This window comes from Ornithorhynchus anatinus, chromosome 4 (genome assembly GCF_004115215.2).
Source record: "Ornithorhynchus anatinus isolate Pmale09 chromosome 4, mOrnAna1.pri.v4, whole genome shotgun sequence".
NCBI classification, from domain to species: Eukaryota; Metazoa; Chordata; class Mammalia; order Monotremata; family Ornithorhynchidae; genus Ornithorhynchus; species Ornithorhynchus anatinus.
In genome coordinates, this window is record NC_041731.1 from 42,169,585 (window position 1) to 42,192,278 (window position 22,694).

General features: G+C 45.8%; 2 protein-coding genes across 3 annotated transcripts; one reads left to right on the forward strand and one right to left on the reverse strand.

The window, feature by feature from the left end:
- The first annotated feature begins 1,806 nt into the window (after positions 1-1,806).
- SOHLH1 (spermatogenesis and oogenesis specific basic helix-loop-helix 1) lies at positions 1,807-10,450 on the forward strand. Of its 2 annotated transcripts, none has more exons than XM_007672618.2 (8): positions 1,807-1,971; positions 3,180-3,281; positions 4,226-4,373; positions 5,716-5,837; positions 7,271-7,380; positions 8,601-8,841; positions 9,411-9,490; positions 9,875-10,450. In XM_007672618.2, exons 1-8 carry the CDS (start codon positions 1,883-1,885, stop codon positions 10,102-10,104), a joined length of 1,122 nt encoding a protein of 373 aa, XP_007670808.2. In that variant the 5' UTR covers positions 1,807-1,882; the 3' UTR covers positions 10,105-10,450. The 2 variants fall into 2 exon arrangements, with proteins under 2 accessions (XP_007670808.2, XP_028918073.1); XM_029062240.1 differs by having other exon boundaries at positions 9,893-10,450.
- A 735-nt stretch (positions 10,451-11,185) lies between these two features.
- LOC100681754 (kelch-like protein 20) lies at positions 11,186-22,331 on the reverse strand. The gene is made up of 7 exons (XM_029062241.2): positions 22,245-22,331; positions 20,382-20,568; positions 14,623-14,766; positions 13,828-13,961; positions 13,035-13,243; positions 11,830-11,936; positions 11,186-11,348 (listed from the first exon to the last, which is right to left on the reverse strand). Exons 1-7 carry the CDS (start codon positions 22,294-22,296, stop codon positions 11,282-11,284), a joined length of 900 nt encoding a protein of 299 aa, XP_028918074.2. The 5' UTR covers positions 22,297-22,331; the 3' UTR covers positions 11,186-11,281.
- Between the last annotated feature and the right edge of the window lie 363 nt (positions 22,332-22,694).

A 22,694-nucleotide genomic window follows, 5' to 3' on the forward strand; every position in this document is an offset into this window, starting at 1 on the left:
CCCGCCCACAACCGCGATCCGATTGGCCACACCCCATTCATTCACGCATCCAATCGTATTGATTGAGCACTTACGCTGTGCAGAGCACTGTACTAAACGCTTGGGAAAGCCCAATACAATAATAAAGAGAGACGATCCCTGCCCAACGACGGTTTTACAGTCGATCTGGCCCCACCCACCAGGCCCCTTCTTACCCCGGACTGTTCCACCCACCACGCTCCATTTATTCCCATTTATTGAGTGCTTACTGTATGCACAACACTCTACTAAGTCATTGAAAAGTATAATACAACACTAAAGAGAGACAATTGAAGAAGCAGCGTGGCTCAGTGGAAAGAGCATGGGCTTTGGAGTCAGGGCTCATGAGTTCGAATCTCAGCTCTGCCACTTGTCGGCTGTGTGACTGTGGGCAAGTCACTTAACTTCTCTGTGCCTCAGTTCCCTCATCTGTAAAATGGGGATTAAGACTGTGAGCCCCACGTGGGACAACCTGATTCCCCTAGGTCTACCCCAGCGCTTAGAACTGTGCTCGGCACATAGTCAGCGCTTAACAAATACCAACATTATTAATCCCTACCCACAAGGAAATTAAGATCGATCTGGCCTCGCCCCATCGACCACTCGACGGCCCTGCCCACCTGGCACCACCCCGTCTCCCCGGACAGTCCCTCCCACTGGCCACGCCCCATCTGGAAGCAGCGTGGCTCAGTGTCATGGGTTCGAATCCCTGCCCCACCGCTTGTCAGCGGTGTGACTTTGGGCGAGTCCTTTAACTTCTCTGTGCCTCAGTTCCCTCATCTGTAAAATGGGGATGAAGGCTGTGAGCCCCACGTGGGACAACCCGATCACCTTGCATCCTCCCCAGCGCTTGGAACCGTGCTTTGCACAGAGTAAGCGCTATAACAAACGCCGACAATAGCATTATGATATGGCCACGCCCCTTCCCCCAGACGGCCCCACCCATCGACCACGCCCTGTCTGACCACGCCCCTTCCACCTCCGGCCTGCTCCACCCAGTTGTCCACGCCCCACGTGCCCATCCTATGCCATATGGCCCCACCCGTCGACCACGCCCCGTCTGGCCACGCCCCTTCCACCCTCGACTGTCCCACCCAGTTGTTCACGCCCCCACATGCCCCACCCCTTCTGTCCCAGACGACCCCACCCATTGACCCCCCCATTCGACCACGCCCTGTCTGCCCCATACGCTCCCATCCATTGACCTCGCCCCCGTCTGGCCCCGCCCTTTCTGCTCCATACGTTCCCATCCATCGACCACCCCCAACTGGCCCACACCCTTTCCGCCCCATACATTCCCACCCATTGACCCCCCCCCCCCGAGTGTCCACGCCCTTTCTGCCCCATACATTCCCACCCATTGACCATTTCCCATCTGGCCACACCCTTTCTGTCCCATACATTTCCCCCCATTGACCGCTCCCCGTCTGTCCAAGCCCTTTCTGCCCCATACGTTCCCACCCATTTGCCCCGCCCCGTCTACCCCAGTGGTCCCCACCCATCGGCCACTTCTCCTGTCCCCCCAGACGGCCCCGCCCCTCGACCCCGCCCCGTCTGGTCCCTCCCAGCTCGTCTGGGCCGTCCCTTCCTCTCCGCCCCACTGAGGGCCTGCCTTTTAGCCCCTTGTCCAGGCCCGGAGGCCGGGCGTGGAGCTTTCTTGCCGCCCCCGGCCTCTAATCCACTCTCCCAGCTGGCCCAGCTCATCCTCCTCACCTGGGCTCCCATCGCCTTGGGGAAAGGGCCCGTGGAAGAGCAGGGAGAGAGACGTGAGAAAGGGGGTGTAAGCACCCTTCTTTCTCCACCACCCGGGCTCGGACCCTCTCGGTCCTTCTCCTGCCCTCCTTTGTTTCTTCTTCTATTCGCCATGGCCTCCCCGGGCCCCCGGCCCAGCAGCCAGACTATCGGGTCATTTCGGGGTACCCGCTCCTCGCCCAGGATGGGGGCCAGCGGGCGGTAAGGAGCCGGGATAGGGGGGCGGCCTGGGGAAAGGGTCCTTTGACCCCCACGGAGAAAGTCCTGACTAGTCCCAGGGAGAGCAGGAAGGCCCCCCCTCTAACTGTAAGCTTGTTGTGGGCAGGGAATGCGTCCGTTTATTGTCCGATTGTACTCTCCCAAGCGCTTAGTACAGTGTTCTGCACTCAGTAAGCGCCCAGTAAATATCAGTGAATGAGTACATTCATTCCTCACCACCTGTGCTGTCGCCGTCAGTGAGAGATGCACTCCTCCTTCCTCTGTATTCTCAACATCCCAGTCTTCTCCTTCCTGGGGATCCTCCCCTGGTCTGGAAGAGGCAGCCACCCTAGGCAAAGGGCACTGGGAGTGGGAAGCAGCTATGGCTTAATGTCAAGAGCACGGGCTTGGGAGTCAGAGGTCGCGGGTTCTAGTTCTGGCTCTGCCTCTTAGTTCTGGCTCTGCTTCTCATCTGTCGTGTGACCTTAGGCAAGTCACTTCACTTCTCTGGGCCTCAGTTACCTCATCTGTAAAAGGAAGGTTAAGCATGTGAGCCTCATGTGGGACAGGCACTCTGTCCAACCTGATTACCTTATATCTACCCCAATGATTAGAACAGTGCTTGGCACGTAGAGAGTGCTCAAAAAAATGCAATTATTGTTATTAATGAGAGTGAAGGGTCAGAACCCCAGAGTGCACAATCAGGTGGAGCAGGGTGATGGTGACTCAGGTGATTCCACTGAAGCAAGGGGAAGATTCATTCATATTTATTGAATGCTTACAGGGTGCAGAGCGCTGTACTAAGCGCTTGGGAGAGGACAATAAGACACATTTGCCACCCACAACGAGTGTACAGTCTAGATTCCTTCCAGGTCCCATGGGGAGTTACTCCCTCACTCCCTTCTGTTTCACCGGGGTTGTGGCTAAGAACTCTTGTCCATGGGGAAGGTGTCTGCAAGAGAAACATTCAGTCAGTAATGGGATCAAGATAAAAAGGTCTTAGAGTGAGAGAGAGACAACTGCCGATATATGAATTTCAACAACTCCTGGAACCCTTTCATTTCCCTGCTTGCCCACTGCTGGGCTGTGAAACCTTAGAGATAATCTAATGCCTAGTATGAGCTACTGATGATGATGGTAATGAAGATGTCCCCCCCACCCTCTTCACCCCCACCCTTTCCTGATTCCCTTCTCATTTTCCCATGCAACAGTAACTTTGACCCAGAAGATATCGCTCAGGAGAATGGACTTCCAGAAGCAACAGTGCGGGTCTCCAAGAGTAAACAGAATGTGGTTTTGGAGAGACATAGGCGGTAAATGCTTCCTAAATCATCTGTCCTTAATCCCTGCATCTGCTAAAGTGTTGCAGGTGGGGTGGCTGCACAGGCCAAATTAACATGGTGCAGCGAAGCAAACACTCTGAGTCTAGTCTGCATCCCTGTGCTTCCCCACTGGTCATTTACTTTTGTGGGTTCCAGAGGACTGCCTGGGATTTCAAGTGTTTATTTCTGCTTCTCCGCTCTAATTAATTTAGCACAAATTAGGAGAGTGTGGTGGGAATGAAGGAATTTCCTTTTAAACACCCCATTCTCACCAGTGTCCATACTGGGTCCTTGTCATCTTGCTTAAGGCCCCCTCCCCCCCCCCCAAATACCCTACTCTGAGCATCTGGCTTCCCTAAATCTCCCACCCCTGGAGGGTATAGGGAGTGTTCAGGAACAGGAATATAGGTCAGCAGTGTCAGCTCTGCGTTGTTTTTAAAGGGATTTTTGTAAACAAAGATAAAGATCCAACTCTGCTTTAAGCAGAGAAGACGGCCTAACAGGGCAATCAAGTTAGGAACATTTCCTCTTCAACAAGACTTATTTGTTGTGTAGGAAAAAGTAATCAAGGGACAAAGACAGTAGATTAAAAAAGAAAACATCTAAAAGAGGAGTTCAGAAGACAAACAAGGCACAGGTGTTGTGTTTCAGGCCTTGCCTGATTTGGGCACTTATCAAGCTGTTTTGACTCTGGGTGGAGCAGTGGAATGAGCTGTGGCCTGGCTTCCAGTTCTACTTCTGAGAGCCCTTGGGCAGGTCGCTTCTCCATTCTGAACCTCACTTTCCCCGACTGTAATATGGGCAGAGAATTGATGTAGTATTATTAAATAAGAGCGAGTTTGAGCTCACTGAAGGAAGTTTTTCTGTACGCATGCAGGGTTAGTATGTGTGTTTCTGCTGTACCCTGAGCGTACCTTTTTTGGGGTTGGGGGTAGAAAACGGATCTCTAGGAGCTGTGAGCAACTCCGAACCCTCCTGCCCAGATTTGATGGACGACGAGAAGATATGGCCTCCATCCTGGAGATGGCAGTGAAGTTCTTGGAGTTGACCCACGCGCTTGTGCCTTCGGAGCAGCAAACTACTGTGAGTTGGGAAAGTGGGAGGAGGAAATCTCCTTTCCCCTTGTAAAAGCCTACAGTGCCCTATAATACGTGACCCTCAAGATTAGTAGAATTCTCAAACTAACCCTTTTTTAGAAGCAGAGAAGAGAAATTGAGTACAGCTCTTGCCCTAACTCCTGTCTGTCTGTTAAATGGTTTTCTATGTTAGTGCAGCAAAGAGTTTGGTCATCAGAAACCACTGTGCGTGGATCCAGAGTTCCGGGCCAATCAACATTCATCCATCCTGCGGAACAGCCGGAAGGATGGGCGAAAAAAGCAGGCTTGGGGAAGCTTCAGTGAAGAGCAGTGGTGAAGGGGGAGAGAAGTCTTTCCAAAGTCAGTTCTCGTGCTGGTTCTTCCTGCCTCACTCGCCCACCTTCCCCTGCTTTCCTGCCACTACCTTCTCCCTGTCCCTCCCACCATCTTCCTTCTTTTGCCACTCCCCCTCTGTCATTTAACTAGTAACTACTAAGAATATTCTCTAATTTCCTTCCACATGAAGGGAAGAGTATAGTGGCTTTATGGTAGATAGAAAAGAGCTTCATTAGACGAAGCATTTTCCTTAAAGTAGTCCTGAAAAATCTGATTGTGTCTGCAGAAGAAAGTCACTGTGGAATATAATAAGCTCAGGTATTGTCCAAAACTAAAGCACATCCATGTAAATGCACTCACTATGATTAGGTTTGGGGATTTCATTGTTATTAGAGTACATGATGCAGGGAATATGTTCTGCTGCCGAAGTCCTCAAAATTGAGCCCCAGAGGCTTGCTTCCTACCAAAGGGAAGTGTTCTGTCATTACTTTGCAGCACTTGGCTGCTCTTCATTTGCCCTAGTTTTTGGCTTTCATATCCCTGGTTTTATTTATTTTTCATCCTTGTTAAGAACTTCCCTTAAAAAAAAATCAATTGCTACAAGTTGTATAGGGAGATAAAGAGTCCCCCTCCCGTTGACCTTTTCCTCATCCAAATGGAACAGTATTTTTGTGGATTAGAGGTGATTGCCCTGAAGGATAGGATCCGTGGGATTCGCATTGCTGGAATCAGCAAAGGATGATGACATGATTCAGCTTCTTCAAGGTGTAGCATTCAGTCTTGATTGTTAAATTATATCTTACCTTGATGGGCTGATCCACAGAGCCAAACACGATATTTCTTAAAAATGGATGAACTTCTCAAGTTCCCCCTCTATTTTACAGGAAACCTCTTTGAGAATTCAGCAAGTCTGATAATAACCTCATTTATTCCAGTGGGTTTGATTGCCTCGCTGTCTTTCACTACCTTTTCCGACAGTGCATTGTATCTCTGCCCATTTATTTAAATTACAGATATTAGCTCCCTCGGCAGAGATGTATTCTAAATGTCAGAAAAGCATGTTGGCTCAAAATACTAGAAAACGGATTCCAGAAGACTTGAAAGACTCCAAGACAAGAGACGGCAGAATGGCTGGGTCAGTGTACCAAGACAACAACGCTGTAACACTCTCCCCACCCTCAGCTTTGCCAAACTATATATCCTCCTCTTCTGAAGCCCTCATAAAAGCTGTATCTCTCCCAAGAGGCATTTCCAGGCTAATTCCCTCAATTTGAGCTCCTTGGGCCAGGGAATATGTCTACCAACTCTATCGTATTGTACTCGGTATTGTACTGAAAGCACTCAGTAAATAGCATTGATCTGATTTCTGGTCACGCTGGCCTATCAGGTGCCTCCACACCCATGTAGGTTGTATTCATTCAGTTATGTTGGGCGCTTACTGTGTGCAGAGCACGGTACTAAGCACTTGGGAGGGTACAATACAATAATAGAGACATATTTCCCGTCCACAACGAGCTTACAGTCTAGAGGGGAGGATAGACATGAATTTAAATAAATTACAGATATGTCCATAAGTGGGACTGAGAGGGATTGCACAGAAGGAAGTGGGAGAAGAGGAAAGAAGTTCAGGGAAGACCTCTTGGAGATGTGCCTTCAGTAAGGCTTTGAGGAGGGGGAGAGTAATGCCGAACTGTACTTTCCAAGCGGTTAGTACAGTGCTCTGCACACAGTAAACACGATTGAATGAATCTGTCAGATAAGAGGGAGTGCGTTTCAGGCCCGAGGTAGGATGTGGGCAAGAGGTCAGCTGTGATATAGGTGAGATTGAGGTATAGTGGGAAGGTTAGCATTAGAGGAGCGAAGTGTGTGGGCTTGGTGGTAGTAAGAGAGTAACGAAGTGACGTAGGAGAGGGCAAGGTGATTGAGTGCTTTAAAGCCAATAGTGAGGAGTTTTTGTTTAATGCTGAGGTGAATGGGCAACCACTGTAGTTAACTTGAGGAGTGGGAAAGATGGCCTGCACATTTTTGTAGAAAATGTGGATTTATTCATTCACGTTTGCTATTTATTTGCCTCTAGGACTGTCTGGAGTCTCTATCAATTTGTCCACCGTTTCCCACATTGTATTGTAAAGCTTCTTGAAGGCAGTGATCACATTTTTTATTTTTTGGATGTTTCCCAAGCATCTTAGACAGTTCTGTGTATGGTGGTAACTGAAATTCTGGTCATACTGACATCTCATCTGTTTACATTTGTCAGGAATGTGAGAATGAGCAACATTCTCTCCAGTTTTGAAGGGTGTGAAAGAACAGGTCTGTGGGATTGTGTGGGACAAAGGAAGGTGAGCTAGAACACAGCGGTGACTTCTGGGCCCTCTGACCTGCCCTCAGCCCAGATCTGCATGGAATAAACAAAATTTTAGAAAAACGATTGACTGGATATCTAAAAATGGTTCATGACCTGGCAAAAGAGTCGTCAGTATGCTCTGCCACTCCTGCAGTTCTACAAAACTAAAATCCCCATTTAGTCGACACGAATGCCATCTCAAACATTTTCATTTTATTCGTTAGGGAAAGGGAACCTTTGGTTAGTGTGTCTGCGGCTGTAGAAAACAGTATGCCGGCGTCACGAGCAGGCATTTGTTTAGAGACAATGGAAGATGCAGCTGTCTCTGCCAGAGGTAGGTAAGCTCTTCAATTTGGGGTTAAATACCAGAAATGTAATGGCACAAGAGAGACTCATGAAAGTTGCCTGTTTTGGAGTCAGGCAAAGCCTCATTTGTGCTTTATAGGAAACAGTTTCTATGGATTTTGTGTGAGTCTGTCATCTAAGGTATGTGACAGTATTGTGACTGCGTAATGTTGCTTAATTGGTAGAAGTGAGTCATCCACTGTAACCACTCAGCTTCTCCAAGCTGTTGACGTTAGCATTAAAAGCTATTACCTTCACATTTTTCCCATCCTTTATGTAATGACTCCCACAAAAAATATTTTTAAGGCAGGTATAGATGGCACTCCTGCAAGAAATCTTGTGAACTGTTCTGAACCCGACACTTTGGTTGAATGCTTCACATTGAATATTACCCAGTGGGTGTTAAGCACATGGAACTTGTCACCATAGGAAGTTGTAACAACCACAAAATATCAGTAGGTTCAGGAAGTGTTTGAATATGTGAATGGGAGGTCTGTGGTAGGTGATTGGCCGGGGCAGGGGAGTTGGGGGACCTTGCATGATGCGGTGCGGGAGGGAATGAGAGGTGTGAGAAGCATTTAGATAGATTTAAGCACAATAAGCATTGTGGCCCAGTGGAAAGAGCATGGGCCTGAGAGTTGGAGGACCTGGCTTCTAATCCTGTGTCTGCCACGTGCCTGCTTTGTAACAGGGCAAGTCAGTTAACTTCTCTGTGCTTCAGTTTTCCAATCTGTTAGACTGTGAGCCCCGTGAGAGACAAGGACTGGGTCCAATCTGGTTATTTTGTATCTGCCCCAGCACTTAGGACAGTGTTTTGGTACATAGAAAGCACTTAAAAAAAACATCATCATGTTTGATTTTTGTAAGAAAAACTTAGGAATATATTTGAAGGTCCAAATTTATCCATGAAGGTGAATTGTAAATTCCACAAGATGGTATATTCCTTGAAGGCAAGCATCATGTCTACCAACTTTGTATTGTATTCTTCCAAGTGTTCTGTACATGGTACAGTGTTCTTTACACCACTGATGTCAAGGAAAGCAGTCCTCATACTGCTCCTCCAAGCAATCGTAAGCATCCTTGAGCATCACAGTTGGAAGACAGAATACTGTGCCAGATAGACCATTCATCTGGCCCCAGATGGCATTGTTTATGGTCTCATCTCTCTGTGATTCTTTTGAAAGTTATTTGACAAAACTCTCCCTTTAGATTGGAGGATCTCTGATGCCTCAGAGCATGGAGGGATTTACCATGCTCCCCTAGAGCAATCTGGATCCTGGTCCTCCTTCATGCAACAACCATCTCCCCTTCTGAGCTCGACATTACCAAGATGGTGGCACCAGCCTGAGTGTGTCTTTACATCTTTTGAGGAAGACTGTTTACCAGCAAGTTTCCTTGAGTCTGAGAACAAACCTTCTGGTATGCTGATGAGCCCTATTCTGAATAACAGGTACATAGTTGGGTTGGGGTGAGTGTTGGGGGTGGGCCTAAAGAAAATCATTAACATGTTTCATGCCCATTAAAACTGGCCCTTCCCACCCGAATGAGGGCCACATATTTTTTTTTTTCCATTAATAGACTTCACTGTGTTGAATCAAACTTTGAACACTCAGGTTTGGGGTACTTTAGCTTAAAGATATATTTCCCAAAAATGAAAGTTGTCTAATTTGTGTGTGTGTGTGTGTGTATGTATCCATCCCTGGGGAATGAAGGCAGAAACAGAATTGCGTGAACAGTGTGGCTCATTGGATAGAGCATGGGCCTGGGAGTCAGAAGGGCCTGGGTTCTAATCTGACTCCGCCACATGTCTGCTGTGTGACCTTGGTCAAGTCACTTAACTTCTCTGGGCCTCAGTTGCCTCATCTGTAAAATGAGGATTGAGTGTGTGCCTCCTGTGAGATGGACTGTGTCCAACCTGATTGTTTTATCTACCCCAGCTTTTAGAATAGTGCTTGGCACATAGTAAGTGCTAAACAAGTACTGTAATCATTATTATTATTATTATCATTTAACTTTCAGGCTTCTGTCAGAATATGAAATAGAAAAGGAAATGCGTTTTATGCCTTGGGCCGATTCTTTTGAGTGGCTGGGTGAACAAGGTACCGTTGTCCTGCTGTTTACTACAATGTGAAAATGCTATTTTGTTTCCTGTTAAGATGAGCCATTAAATTAGTGACAGAGGTGGGCCTAGAATACCAGGCGGGGGGACTGGGAATGCTAAAGATGACAGTTAAAAGATGTGCTCCTGGCTGTGTGATCATCTGTTCCTCAGTCTATTCATCTGCCAAATGGGAGTAATGATTCCAATTGACCTACTTTAGGGGGATGAATGGGTTCATGAAATTTCAAAAATAATCATAAATGCTTTGAACTTTGAAGTGTCAGTGGAAATAAAGGGAAAGGTGGGCCAGATGTGGGATGCGGGGAAGGAGAGATCATCTGGGGTTATGTTCACCTAAACTGTGTTCCTTTTCTAAATCTAGAAACCATGGTGTCCACAGGTAGAGACCCTCAGACCATCTCAACAGCAACCCAGCTAAAACGGAAGGCCAACCATCAGGAAATATTCCTTCAAAAGTTTGACCCAGACTCACTGCCTGATCTGTATCCTTTGGTGTCAGACTGCTCAGGACCAAGTGCAGGACAGGCTCCCCAAGACTGTCGGAAGGAAGTGAATGATGTCTTCTTTGATCTCCCCCTCTATGAGTTCTAGGTGTGGCCATGACCAGAGTTTGGGGATTTACTGTTAAGAGGTGTGGGAAGATGATGCTTGTGAAAATGTAGAAACCCATCACAAGTTTGGTAGTTTATTTTTTGCCTGGATTGCAGCTGTGCCCTACTTTAAGAGAGCTGGGGCAAGTAAAGATGGAATATAAAAGAGGGAAAGTTATTTTCTTGGAGGGAGTTAATAGCCCTGTATAATTAATACCTTTCAAAATGCAAATTTGAGCCTGCTTTGAAAGCATAATCAGTCTGTTCCGAAGTTTGATGAAACTCAGATGACTCTGAGACTGTATTTCTCTGATGAAGTCTTTTCTATTAAATCCCTGAATTCCTAAGCCTTGTGTCTCTGGTGGATAATTGACGCCGGCCTTGGGGGTTTTGGCTTGGGGTGTCCTGTCCTGAGTTGGAAAAAAGGGTGAAACAACTGCAGTTGTTTGTTTCCTTTCATCCTGCTCTGTGAGCGGACCACTGTGCAACCAAGGACAACAGATTCGCCGATCTCTCCTCAGCCCCAGAGAGCCAGGGACTCACACTTTTCTTCTTGCCAGGCATAAATTATTATCTGTCCGAGGGAATGACAGATGGGAAATGGAGGGAGCAGAGGAGAGAACATACTGAGGCCTGGAGGAAGCCAGTAAAAGAGGGGCCTGTTGGAGACCCAGGCCCAAACTAGTTTCCTCGGTAGCAGCTTGTAATGTGGTCGAGTCCCAGTACTGGGCAGACATGGTATCCTGGGGCACAGGGTTGGACCCAAGTGTCTGATGCTTGAGACGGTTATCCTGTGGGGCACCTTAAATTCCCACTACGCTTAAGAAGCCGTGTGAGTGCATTCATGGGAGGAAGCGATTTCCTCCTCCTCTGTTCTTCTAGGCCATCGGTCCACAGTGCAAGGCTGCCAGACATCACGTTAGCCTACTTTCCAGCCACCTTTCTTAGCTTCTGCTTGAATTAAATTCACCAAACCACTGTGCCCTCACACACTGCTGAAGTGTGCTCTTTATCTGTTCGTTAATCACAATTCTGTAGAGCTGGCTTGCCCAGAGTCTTCATTCACACCCACCCCTCTCTCCTTTCCCCACGGCAAACGATTCTCAACCCGCCTAAGTGCTTTAATCCCCGATGGTTGTCTTCAATACCGGATTGCAGAACAGGACTGATGACCCCTTCTAGCCTATCATCTTCAGCACACCCACACCTCCTCCTGGCCGCCTGCTCTTCATGTTGCCAAATAATCTAGGGTAGAAAGAGTGTGAAAGAGATTTGTCCCTCCCCTCCCCGGGAAAACAGTACACATAGGTGCGTGTCAGTCACTCATGCGAGTGGGCAGGCAGTAGACAACCCCCAGACGGACAAACAGATCAGGGAGATAACCATCCTAAGGGGGCTCATGGCACCAAAGGGAGCCATCTGTAGCTTTTAGTGTGCCAATGGAAGTTACAGTAATCGGGGGAGAGGCCATCTATTTGGTCTGCCAATTATCAGCACTGTGGGAAGTCAATATGTCTTGGGCTCCTTTCCAGTCTACTCCTTGTACCTGGCTTGGATCTGGATGACTAGAAGGAATGGAGGATTTACCACATCGATTTGAAAATCTTGGGCAAAGAGGAGAGGGGAAGAAATGGCACTCTAAACCGTTCCAACTGAACAAGGTTGGGCCGCAAATCCGTTTTGGAGGACAGTCATCACGTGCTTGAACCTCAGACGCCGAACTTACCTCCATCGATTGGCTTCGAAGTCAAAGGCTTCCACCGTTGTCAAGTGCACCACCCCATCAAACCCTCCGATAGCCAATAGATAGCCATTGGCCCCAGCCAAGTTCACCTAAACAGAAAACCACAGGATCAGTGCATCCTTCTCCAGCCAGGAATAAATTGAGGCTCAGAGCTGGGCTGGCAACAACCCCAAAGAGGGGGCATTTTAACTTTGCTAGAAGGAAACTATAGAGGGAGCATGGCCTAGTGGATAGAGCACAGGCCTGGAAGTGTGCAGGACCTGGTTCTAATCCCAGTTCTGTCACTGGTCTGCTGTGTGACCCTGGGCAAGCTACTTCACTTCTCTGTGCCTCAGTTACCTCATCTGTAAAATGGGGATTAAGACTGTGAGCCCCATGTGGGAAAGGGACTGTGTCCAACCTGATTAACTTATACTTACCTCAGTGTTTAGTACAGTGCCTGACACATAGTAAGCACTTAACAAATATCATAAAAGAAAAAATTAAGCAGAGAAGGAGACAACCTAGAAACTAGACTGCCTTTCTCCTGGCAAATTTAGTTTCCACCCAGGGGACCTTTGCTTGTAAAAGTGAAGCCCATATTAGTCTGGAGAATAAAAGGCTGGGAAGAGCCTTAGGGCTATCGGGTTGACACTTCTGGCATTGGGAATTGAAAGTAAACAGTCTGAAGGCCAAGACTGGAAAGGCCCAGAGCTCTCACAGAGCTGGGGAAACAGAGCTGTATTTTGAAATCATCTGCTCAGGCAGGAGCTGAAAGGAACTCTGGGGAGAAAGAATCTTCTCCGTGGAAAGGCTCCCCTTCCCACCCACACCCAACCCTTGCCGATTCCTTTCTGAATCAAATTACAGACTTCCGACAGACCTATAATTGTGACGAGGTTAAGCTCTGAAGGTGGCATTTTAAAAACACAATTAACATACAACTACCACAGAGAGAGAACACTAGTGATTATGGATCTATTTTTAGGAACGGGAGGTTAGGCTTCTGTAAGATAAGCCCATCACGACTTCTTTTACTGTTATCTTGAAGGCAGGGAGAGTTATGTGTGAGTGTCTCTCTTTCTCCAGTCAACACTGGAGCCACTCTGGAAAGGGTGGAACTGGAAATTTAGGAGGGGATCCATCCAGCTGCACACCAGGAATAGACCCAACTAGGATCTTCCCTTGAAGCTCCCATAGCCGTGTACCTTGTCTCGCTTGGATCTCAAGGGCATCATGGGCGACCACTCGTTGGTCTCTGGTTCAAAGCGCTCCGCGCTGCACAGTTCAGTGATCTCGTCCCTTCCTCCCACGGCAAAGATTTTCCCTCTGAAGGCCACGCAGCCAAAGTTTACCCTGCAGGTTCTCAGAGGGGGACAAGGAGACCAAGCATCCTCTCTGGGACTGTAGCGTTCGACTGGAGAAGGAGACCAGATGTCAGAGTAGAGCAGCACACGTGAAGAGAGGGGAGGGACAGTAGGGTTCTATCAGACAACGAGAGAGCTTACTTGTTCCCAGAGCACCATGATGCCCGATCTAGATGGACATGTCTGTCTTGGGAAATTTTTTTAAAAAGAGGAGGTATTACTCCCGACGAGGCTTTGTAAAAGATAAGGGACATAATTGCTTACAAATGTATTTCTTATTTAAAATCCAGGGGTTTGAATAAATAGGTACAACCAAAACTATTTCAGTTCTGAGCCCAGTCTACGACTTGTATTTAAGGTATTTGCTAGGCCAGCGACCCAAAAATTTCAGCCCTGGCTGAAGTGTCTTGGGTTTGGTATCTTCAGTCCTGGGACACATCATATTTCTAACAAAGTAGAGGCAATCAGGCTAAAGGGACCTTCGGAATGGAGAGACTGTAATCTTCAGGATGAGACACAGGTCTGCTCTGTATTTTCTAAAATGGCAAATGAATGCGGAAGCTCAATAAATTTGGTTTGATGATGACTTGTGATGTCAGTGAAATGACACCCCTTCCCACACTGCCCCCGTTACCTGAACGCAGTGGAGATTGACCATCTGACCCTCCTATGGCATAAAGATAGCCCCCTAGGGCTACCAGACCCAGGCCCATTCGGCGACAGGTCAGAGGAGCCACCTTGCACCACCTGTTTTCTCCAGGATCGTATCTGAAATGACAATTTTGGAGCCTCCTACCTGTTAAGTCCATGTCTCCCAAGTTATTGTGCGAAGTTTGGAATTCTCACCACCTATTTACCATGAAACTCTGCCCAACAGCACTAGAGCTAGAGTGGAGGAAATAGTGTGGCAAGACACTTTCCTCCTGTTTTTCTTCTCTCATATTGCATACCTAAGTACATAATTCTGTACATATCCATAACTTATTTATATCAACAGTCTGTCTCCCCTTCTAGACCCTAAGTTCATTATGGGGAAGGAACATGCCTACTTACCCTGTTATACTGTTCTCTCCTAAGCACTTAGTTCAGTGCTCTGCACACAGTAAGCGCTCAATAAATATGATTGAATGAATAAGTGCTCAATAAATGAATGATTGATTAAATACAATTGATATTAATACTGTGCTGTCTCTTCTGGACCAGTGGTCCCCAGGCTGTTAGAAGCAGTGTCTGAGGAACTTCTCTGCCATCAAGCTGATTAAACTAGTCTCCAATTCTCCCTTCCCTCCATATGGCAAGTGACAGTCTGGGTCCCTGGGTCATAATAATAAAAAAATTAATGAAATAAGGACTTGATTATCCAGAGGCAACTTTGTTTAATATGGTCCTCTGAGAAAAGAGAATTGGGATTTAATTGGGATTACCTTACCTTTCCACTGTGCTGAGGCACGTTATTCCATCGTGGCCTCCAACGCAGTATAGATAACCCTCCAGTTCTGCGACTCCCATATCTCTTTTGCCTTCCCTCAGGGGGGCCACATCACTCCTCCATTCATTTATTTTAGGATCATACCTGATACGGATAAGTGCAAGATTTTAAAGGATTTCCTATTTCTTTCTATTTAAAGCACTACCACTGCCGGGCATAGATTATAACAGTCATCAATCAATCATATTTATTGAATGCTTTCAGTGTGCACCACACTATACTAAGTGCTTGGGAGAGTACAATATAACAGTGTTGGGAGACACGTCATGTAAATAAGAAGCAGCCCATACCAGCCCACCTTCCCCCATCTGGTCTGGTCTTATGCCCTCAAGTCGGCTGCGACCCATAGCCACGTCACAGACGCATCTCTCCCAGACCGCCCCATCTCCATCTGCAGTCCTTCTGGTAGTGAATCCATAGAGTTTACGGAGATAGAAAATGGAAGAAATTCACTCTGGACAAATTATTTCTCAACCTAGCCAAGTAAGAGAGTGGCTATTTCCAAGGAAATCTAACCAGACCACTCCAGGGAAGTAATTTTGTTATTTCATTGGGGTTTAACTTTTAGATTAAGAGAACAGTGGAAGTGTATTCAGCCTGCAGGGACTGTCCCATTCTGTGCACTTCACTAATGTTTTTGGAGTGCCTAATCATTGCCCAAGTTCTTATTCAGTCAGTTCTTTGATTTAAAATATTATCAGTCCCAGGAAACTACATCTTAAATCAGAAAATTTAAAATCACAAGCAGTTTTCTCATAGGAATGATCTATAAGTGAGGAATTGGTTGCTGAAGCAGAGGTTGGGTAATATGATAGTTGTTAAGCATTTACTGTGTGTCAAGCACTTTACAAAACTCTGAGTTAGATTCAAGTTAATGAGGTCAGATCCAGTCCCTGTCCCTCATGTGGTTAATGGTTTAAGAAGGAAGGAGAACAGGTATTGAACATCCATTTTACAAATGAGGAAACTGAGAGACAGAGAAAGTAAGTGCCCAAGGTCACAGAGCATGATGCTCTTTTTTCCCCCCAGATTACTCAGATCAGTTATAGCGGGGGCAAGATTGCTACATTAATGTATTTTATGCATTATATATAGAATGTATTCAAACATTATATATCCTACAATTACTCTCTCCACCTTCAAAGCTTTAATGAAGGCACTTCTCCTAAAGGAGGCCTTCCCTGACTAAGTCCTCATTTCCTTTTTCCCACTCCCTTCTGTGTCACCCTCATTTGCTACCTCTTTACCCCTCCCTCAGTCCCACAGCACTTATGTACATAACTGTAATTCATTTATATCAGAGTCTGTCTCCCCCTCTAGACTGAGGTCATTGTAGCCAGAGAATGTGTCCACTAATTCTGTTGTATTGTACACTCCCAAGCACTTAGTACAGTGCTCTGCACACAATAAGTGCTCAAAAAATATGATTTACTGATTGATTATACCGTGTCAGAGAGGTTTCACAATAGGGAGTCAGTTCTTTTCTTGCTCAGCTCCCCGCCATCATCCTCTTTATATTAGCACCTTCTCCCCACCCACCAATTGCAGTTTTTTAAATTGTTTCCCCATTTCCCTGTGGCTTCTGTGTACCACCATCCCACCCATGCCCCTAAACTAATGCAAAATGGAAAACAAAGTACTGTAAAGCCAAGAGTGTATCTTTAGAAATGTAAATGGAATTTGTCATCATTTAAAATGTCTTATGTCAATGACTGCCTGTATTACAACAGGATTAGCCTACTTTTTCAAGGGAATTTATGTTCTGGCATCTTACAGAAGTGGTGCCAAACGCTGTCAACATCTCGGCTCGTAATTTTAATATGCACTAGAATTCTAGTTCAGATCCAGTTCTTTTCCTTCACAGTGCTGAAGCCAGATGAGTTGGAATATGGAGTCTGGTAATGCACAAGCAGAATGACGTTTTTTCTACTTGCCCCAATCTCAGGAAAACTGTGCTTTCTACCACTATCCAGGGGGCTATTTGCGAGAAGGCAAATACTCTTAACTGGCTTCACTTTGACAGTGTAGAAACAGTATTGTGTTTGCACATAGTAAGCGCTTAACAAATAGCATCATTATCACTATTAATATTGTTCCTGATTCATCCTGAGCAAAGCAATACTGGAATCCATATCTTATTTGAAATAATGGTGGAGAGGAAGCACGGAATAAAACAGGGCTTTGCTCACATAGCATTTTATACCCAAAATTCCTGGAGTGGTTCAGCTGGGAAGCTGATGAGCAAAATCCATCGATTACGACCAAGTAGCATTGATCCAACTCTCCTTCCTTGACTACCGTCTCAGCCTCTTCACTGACTTCCCTGCCTCCTGTCTCTCATTCAATAATATTTATTGAGCGCTTACTATGTGCAGAGCCCTGTACTAACCCCTTGACTCCCACTCCAGTCCAAACTTCACTCTGCTGTCCAGATCATTTTTCTAATACAGTCCACTTTTCTCCACTCCTCAAGAACCTTCAGTGGTTGCCCATCCACCTACGCATCAAACAGAAACTCCTTACCAAAGGCATTAAAGCACTCAATCACCTTGCCCCTTCCTGTCTTACTTTACTGATTTCCTACTACAATCCAGCACATTCACATCACTCCTCTCTCACCAAGCTACTCTCTGCTTCTCAAACTCATTTATCTCACTTCCAACCACTAACCCACACCCTGTCTCTGGCCAGGAACTCCCTCCCCCTTTATAGCCGGCAAACTATTAATCTCCCCATCTTCAAAGCCTTATTTAAATAACATCCCAAAGAGACCTTACACCACTAAACCTTCATTTCCCCTACTTCCTCTCTCTTCTGCCTCACCCTTGCTTTTGGATTTGTACCCTTTATTCACCCCCATCTTCAGCCCCAGAGCACTTACGTACATATCCAGAATTTATTTGAAATTCTTTCTTCCCGTCTAGACTGCACGCTCCTTATTAGGCAGGGAACTTGTCTACCAACTCTATTATACTGTACTTTCCCAAGATCTTAATACAGTGCTCTGCATACAGTAAGCATTCAATAATTATGAATGATTGATTGTTTACAGGAAATGAATGGCAAACTTGTCTGAAGCAGCTCTTCCCAAAGTGTCCTATGGTTGAGGAGGGATTCCCAGTCCCAGGAGAATGAGCTGGCAAATGGGTGACAGAACTGACAGATGCATTTGAAAAGTTAAAGCAGCTTTTTGTTTCACCTAAATGCCAGGTCTCCAAAATTGGTTAAAAGATGGAGAAGAAGGGAAGGAATAGAAAAGATGGATTCAGGATGCATCCAGGCAAGATGTAAAAGTACAACTGAATTAGATAGGGAATCAATCTTACTCCTTTAACAGCATAAGTGTTTCTTTTCAATGTAAAAATTCATCAGTATCTTTTCTTCCCCCAACTTGTCAGACCCAGGACTTTTAGAACAATTGGATTTCTCCTTCTTAGTAACGATTTAGACTAGACATTTCAGGATGGCCTCTGAGCCTCCTGCCAGATAAATCCAAGAATAGCTTGTCAGCTTTCCTGCATTTCTGCATCCGGGAACATAAGACTCAGTAGTTTTACAACTGACAGCTTAAAATATAGAGTTAAAATTTATACATGAAATGGCACTGAAGTTTCCTAATTCAGGCTGAAGGTAGTCCTCTCCTCTGCCTAAGAAGGAAGACTGCATGTCAGGGACAGAGTTCCATTTCATTTGTAGCAGAGGAATATTTAATATGAAAGGGTAGGGAGCACTGATAATAATAATAATGATAATAGAATTTGTTAAGCACTTACTATGTGCCAAGCATTGTTCTAAACACTGGGGTAGATACAGACACAGATCCTGCCCCATATGGGGCTCGCCATCTAAGGAGAGAGAACACGTAACTGCCAAGAGTAATTTTTACCAATATTACAAATAAAAATGATTAGTTTTCAGCTGACAGTCAAAAGCCATGGAGAGCAGCATTCGGTATTATACTGTGAGCCACGTGAGGGATAAGGACTGTTTCTGACCTGATTAATCTGAATCTACCCCAAAGCCTAGAACAGTGCTTGAAACATAGTGAATGCTTAAATATAAGAAGAATAATAATGATTCAGGGAGGTGGCGGCAGCGGATGTTCCCATGGGCACGGCCAGCCGGATGCACAAGCTGTTTTTAAGAATCATCCTCAAGAGCTGCAGCCCTGACATCCAGGCAAAACAGCCTAAATGTGGGGCAACGATGGAGCTAGAGAGAGGCAGGACTGGGGTGCCGGAGCCAGTGACCCCCCAGAAATGCTCCTGACCTGACCCAGGGTAGCGGCCGCCCACACTTACCAGTAGCCTAATATTTTTTTTTTTACAGACTTTCCAGACACAACCAGTTTTATCTCGATTTATGGACTGTAAATTTTAGGACAGGTGACAGAGCTGGGAGGGGAAGAGGATTGTGACCCTCCTCCTTAGATTGGAGCCCTATGTGGGACAGGGACTGTGTCCAATCTGATTATTTCGTATCTAACAAGCAACCAGTCGTAATTATTGAGCACTTACCGTGTGCAGAATACTGTACTAAGCACTTGGGAGAGTACAAAATAACAGAGTTGGTTGATGTGTTCCTTGCCTACAACAAGCTTACAGTCCAGAGGGTGAGGCAGACATTAATATAAATAAATTACGGATATGTCCATAAGTCCTGTGGTGCTGTACCTAAATCTGTGCTTCACACCGAGTAAGTGTGTAACAAATATCATCATTAAGGAAAAGAAGAAAGGAGAAAAGGAAGAAGCAGCGTGGCCTATTGGATAGAGCTCGGGTCTGGGAGTCAGAAGGACCTGGGTTCTAATCCCGGCTTTGCCACTTATTTTACCTCATTTGTAAAATGGAGATTAGGACTGTGAGCCCCACATGGAATATGGACCGTGTCCAACCTGATTAGCTTGTACCTACTCCAGCACGTAGTACAGTGCTTGGCATATAGTAAGCACTGAACTAATATAAAGGGGGGAAAAAAAGAGAGGAAGGATGGCTAGTAAATGAAAACTGAAGGGCAGGCAATTTGGTGTGGTTGAGAGCTCTTTATTTAGGGCATCTATTTTCATGGTGCCTGCCAAAATCAGGCATGGCAACCTGAGCACTGTTCATCAACTCTTTCCCTCCCTACAGTTTTCAGAAGGTGCAGTTGTCCAAACCCGTGAATTTAGGCTTGGACTGTGCCAATCTGGGACTTGGGAGGACCACCTACTACACCCTGTCAGTACAACCCCAGTTCCAAGAACCATAGAGAGAGAGAGAGGGGCTGGCCTCAGGGCCCCAGCAATCCCTGGGGGATCCAGGTCATAGTTCTGTGGGTCCTGAGGCTTGGAGGACTTCAGACGGAACTAGGTTCCCAGACATGCAAAACTGTGTATGAACCCCCAGGATGCCCAAATGTGACCAACTCCCTATAGACCCCTAAAATATAAGCTCATTGTGGATAAAGAATGTGTCTGTTATATTGTACTCTCCCAAGACCTTGGTACAGTGGTCTGCACAGTGTAAGTGCTCAGTAAACATGATTGACTGACTGACCCTCCCCACCCCATGCAGAGTCCACCCTCTGTCCATTTCTTCTTTGCTATCCTCGCTTCATTTCTCCTTCCTGTTCTCCCATCAATCAAAGCAACAAATCAAAGCAACTTTTTGCTTTCCCCAGTCAGAACTCACTATGGTACTTTGTCCCAGCCCCACCGTTACCTTTCCACACTGCTAAGGCAACTTGTCCCGTCATAGCCCCCGATGGCGTAGATCGAACCATTGAGGGGCGTCACTCCAGCCCCACAGCGATGTTTAAACCCGGGACCTAAAAGCTTCCATTCATGAGACAGGGGATTGTAGCACTCTATCCCACTGACAACATTCATAGACAGGGGGCAGCCTCCGACTGGGAATGGGGGGGGGAGGGGGCGGGGAAGGCAGGTGAGGGACAAAACGGATGGGGAGGGAGAGAGGGAAGAGAAAACAAAGAAATGAAGATTTCACACGAAAATTGAAAAGAAGTAAAATGAAATGAAATCCAGCACTGCTTAGTTATTAAGGAAAATGAACCTGGTTTTAACAAATTCAATGCTGTAATTAAAGCTAATTGCACTATAGATTTGAAAACATCTAAGCACTCTGTAAGTAGGGTCTGACACAAAGGTTGGGATTAATCAACTCTTCGCTGATGAAATAGATTATCACCACTAAAGATTTAAACAGGCAATTCCCCGACGCAGTGAGTTCTATTTTAATCACATCTGACTAACGTTTAGGTTATTGACCTGGAAGGAGCACTATCAGGATTGGTCGATCAATCAACCAATCAATCGCACTTACTGAGGTCTTATTATTCATTAAAGCATGAAAATATCTCACCATCTTTTTAGGATTTCAGACTCTCCCTTTCTTCTCCTGGCAGCACAATGCCCTTGTTGAGAAGGACAATTCAGAGATAGCCCTATTTAGGATTTTGTTTCACTTTGAGAAGCTCATTGCATTATCTTTATTAATGGAAAGACAACAACAAATTACAGCTGGCTACATTTGGAGTTTATTGGATTTTTACCTCTTGACAGTTTCAACTGCCATCATAAACCATATCTAGTTTTATGTTGAAAGGTGGAACCATGACTGCTTCTGCCAGCTTCTACAATTATATAACAATTCAAAATAAGTACTTTTCCAATTCAGCACTACCAACTCCATACTGGGAAGCAACATGGGACCTTTTTCAATTTTTTTTCTAACACATGAGTTGGATTTGTTCAGGCAAGCGGTTTTGGGTCTCACTGTTCTATCCTTTTGGTAGTCAGAGGGTTGCTTATTTGGGGGTGTTAAGAAGAAATTGTTGCCTTTTGGAGGTGGAAGGAGCTCAGCAATATTTGTAAGCAGGTATCGCCCATCACCTTACATTCAGTTCTCCCATGAATATCCCTGCCCTATCGCCAGGGAAAATTTTTAGTTAAGAACATGGTGCTGCATAAGATTTGAAAAAAACTTAAAGCAGTTCCATTAATGTCCAATTCCTATTTAGTGAATGTCTAATGAATCTATCACTAAAATATACAGTGTCTGTGGTAAGGCCAAGAGAACCAAGTAGGTGCTCTGCTCTGCCTGAGGCGAAACAAGAAGTTACTTGGGAAATATGGTCTCCACTTTAGGAGGCCTGTGGGCAATAAATCACATCCCATTCTAGGCAGAGTAGGGTTGTTTCACAGTCTTACCCAATATTGAAGAGGACAGCACCTGCCGATCCTCCCATAGAACCTCACTTCCTAGATTTCCAAACTGGAAGCCTCCCAAATTCATCAGACTGGCATTGGCCCAGGAAAGAGATATTGTCCCTGCCCTCTGACAACCCCTTTGCCCTGGCTAAAAATCAATCTACAGTAAATAGACCATTAGATGCCTACATCTTTAGCTGTCATCTAAAAAAGCATTCCTTGGGGATTGTGGGTGTGAATGTGAGTGTGTTTGTATGTGTGTGTGTATACCTGTGTATATTTCTCTTCAGGGTTGCCCATCTCTTTTGAGCCATGTTTATTCACGTTTCTTTTAAAAAGAGAAGAGGGAACTTACCAGCAAAGACTAGGTCCACTTGTTGGGCAACAGGATGAGTTTGCCGTCGCATTCCTTGGGAGACCTGAGTTTCCTCAAAATGCCGCTGCTTCCTGCATCAACAAAAATCCCAGTTACATTCCCTGGCACAGCCAGGGCATTCCTGTCCGTGACTGGCGGCACTCCGAAGTCTGTCCCAAAATGTTACATCTACAAAACCGCAACCGATGGGGAAGGGAAGAAGGAGGGGAGAGAATGAAGGAGGGGAGAGGGTTAAGGTGGGGAGAAGATGGAGGTGGACCTGTCTTCCTGCAGCTTGAAAATTAAGAATCATATTTAAAATCTTTAAAACATTTATTCACATGCTACGGAATGACTTTTGGGATGTAGCATAATTATAATCTATCAATTTGCTTTTATTTCCGGCCATTGGAATGCAAATTACCATTTAACCTTTTAGGAGGGACTGAA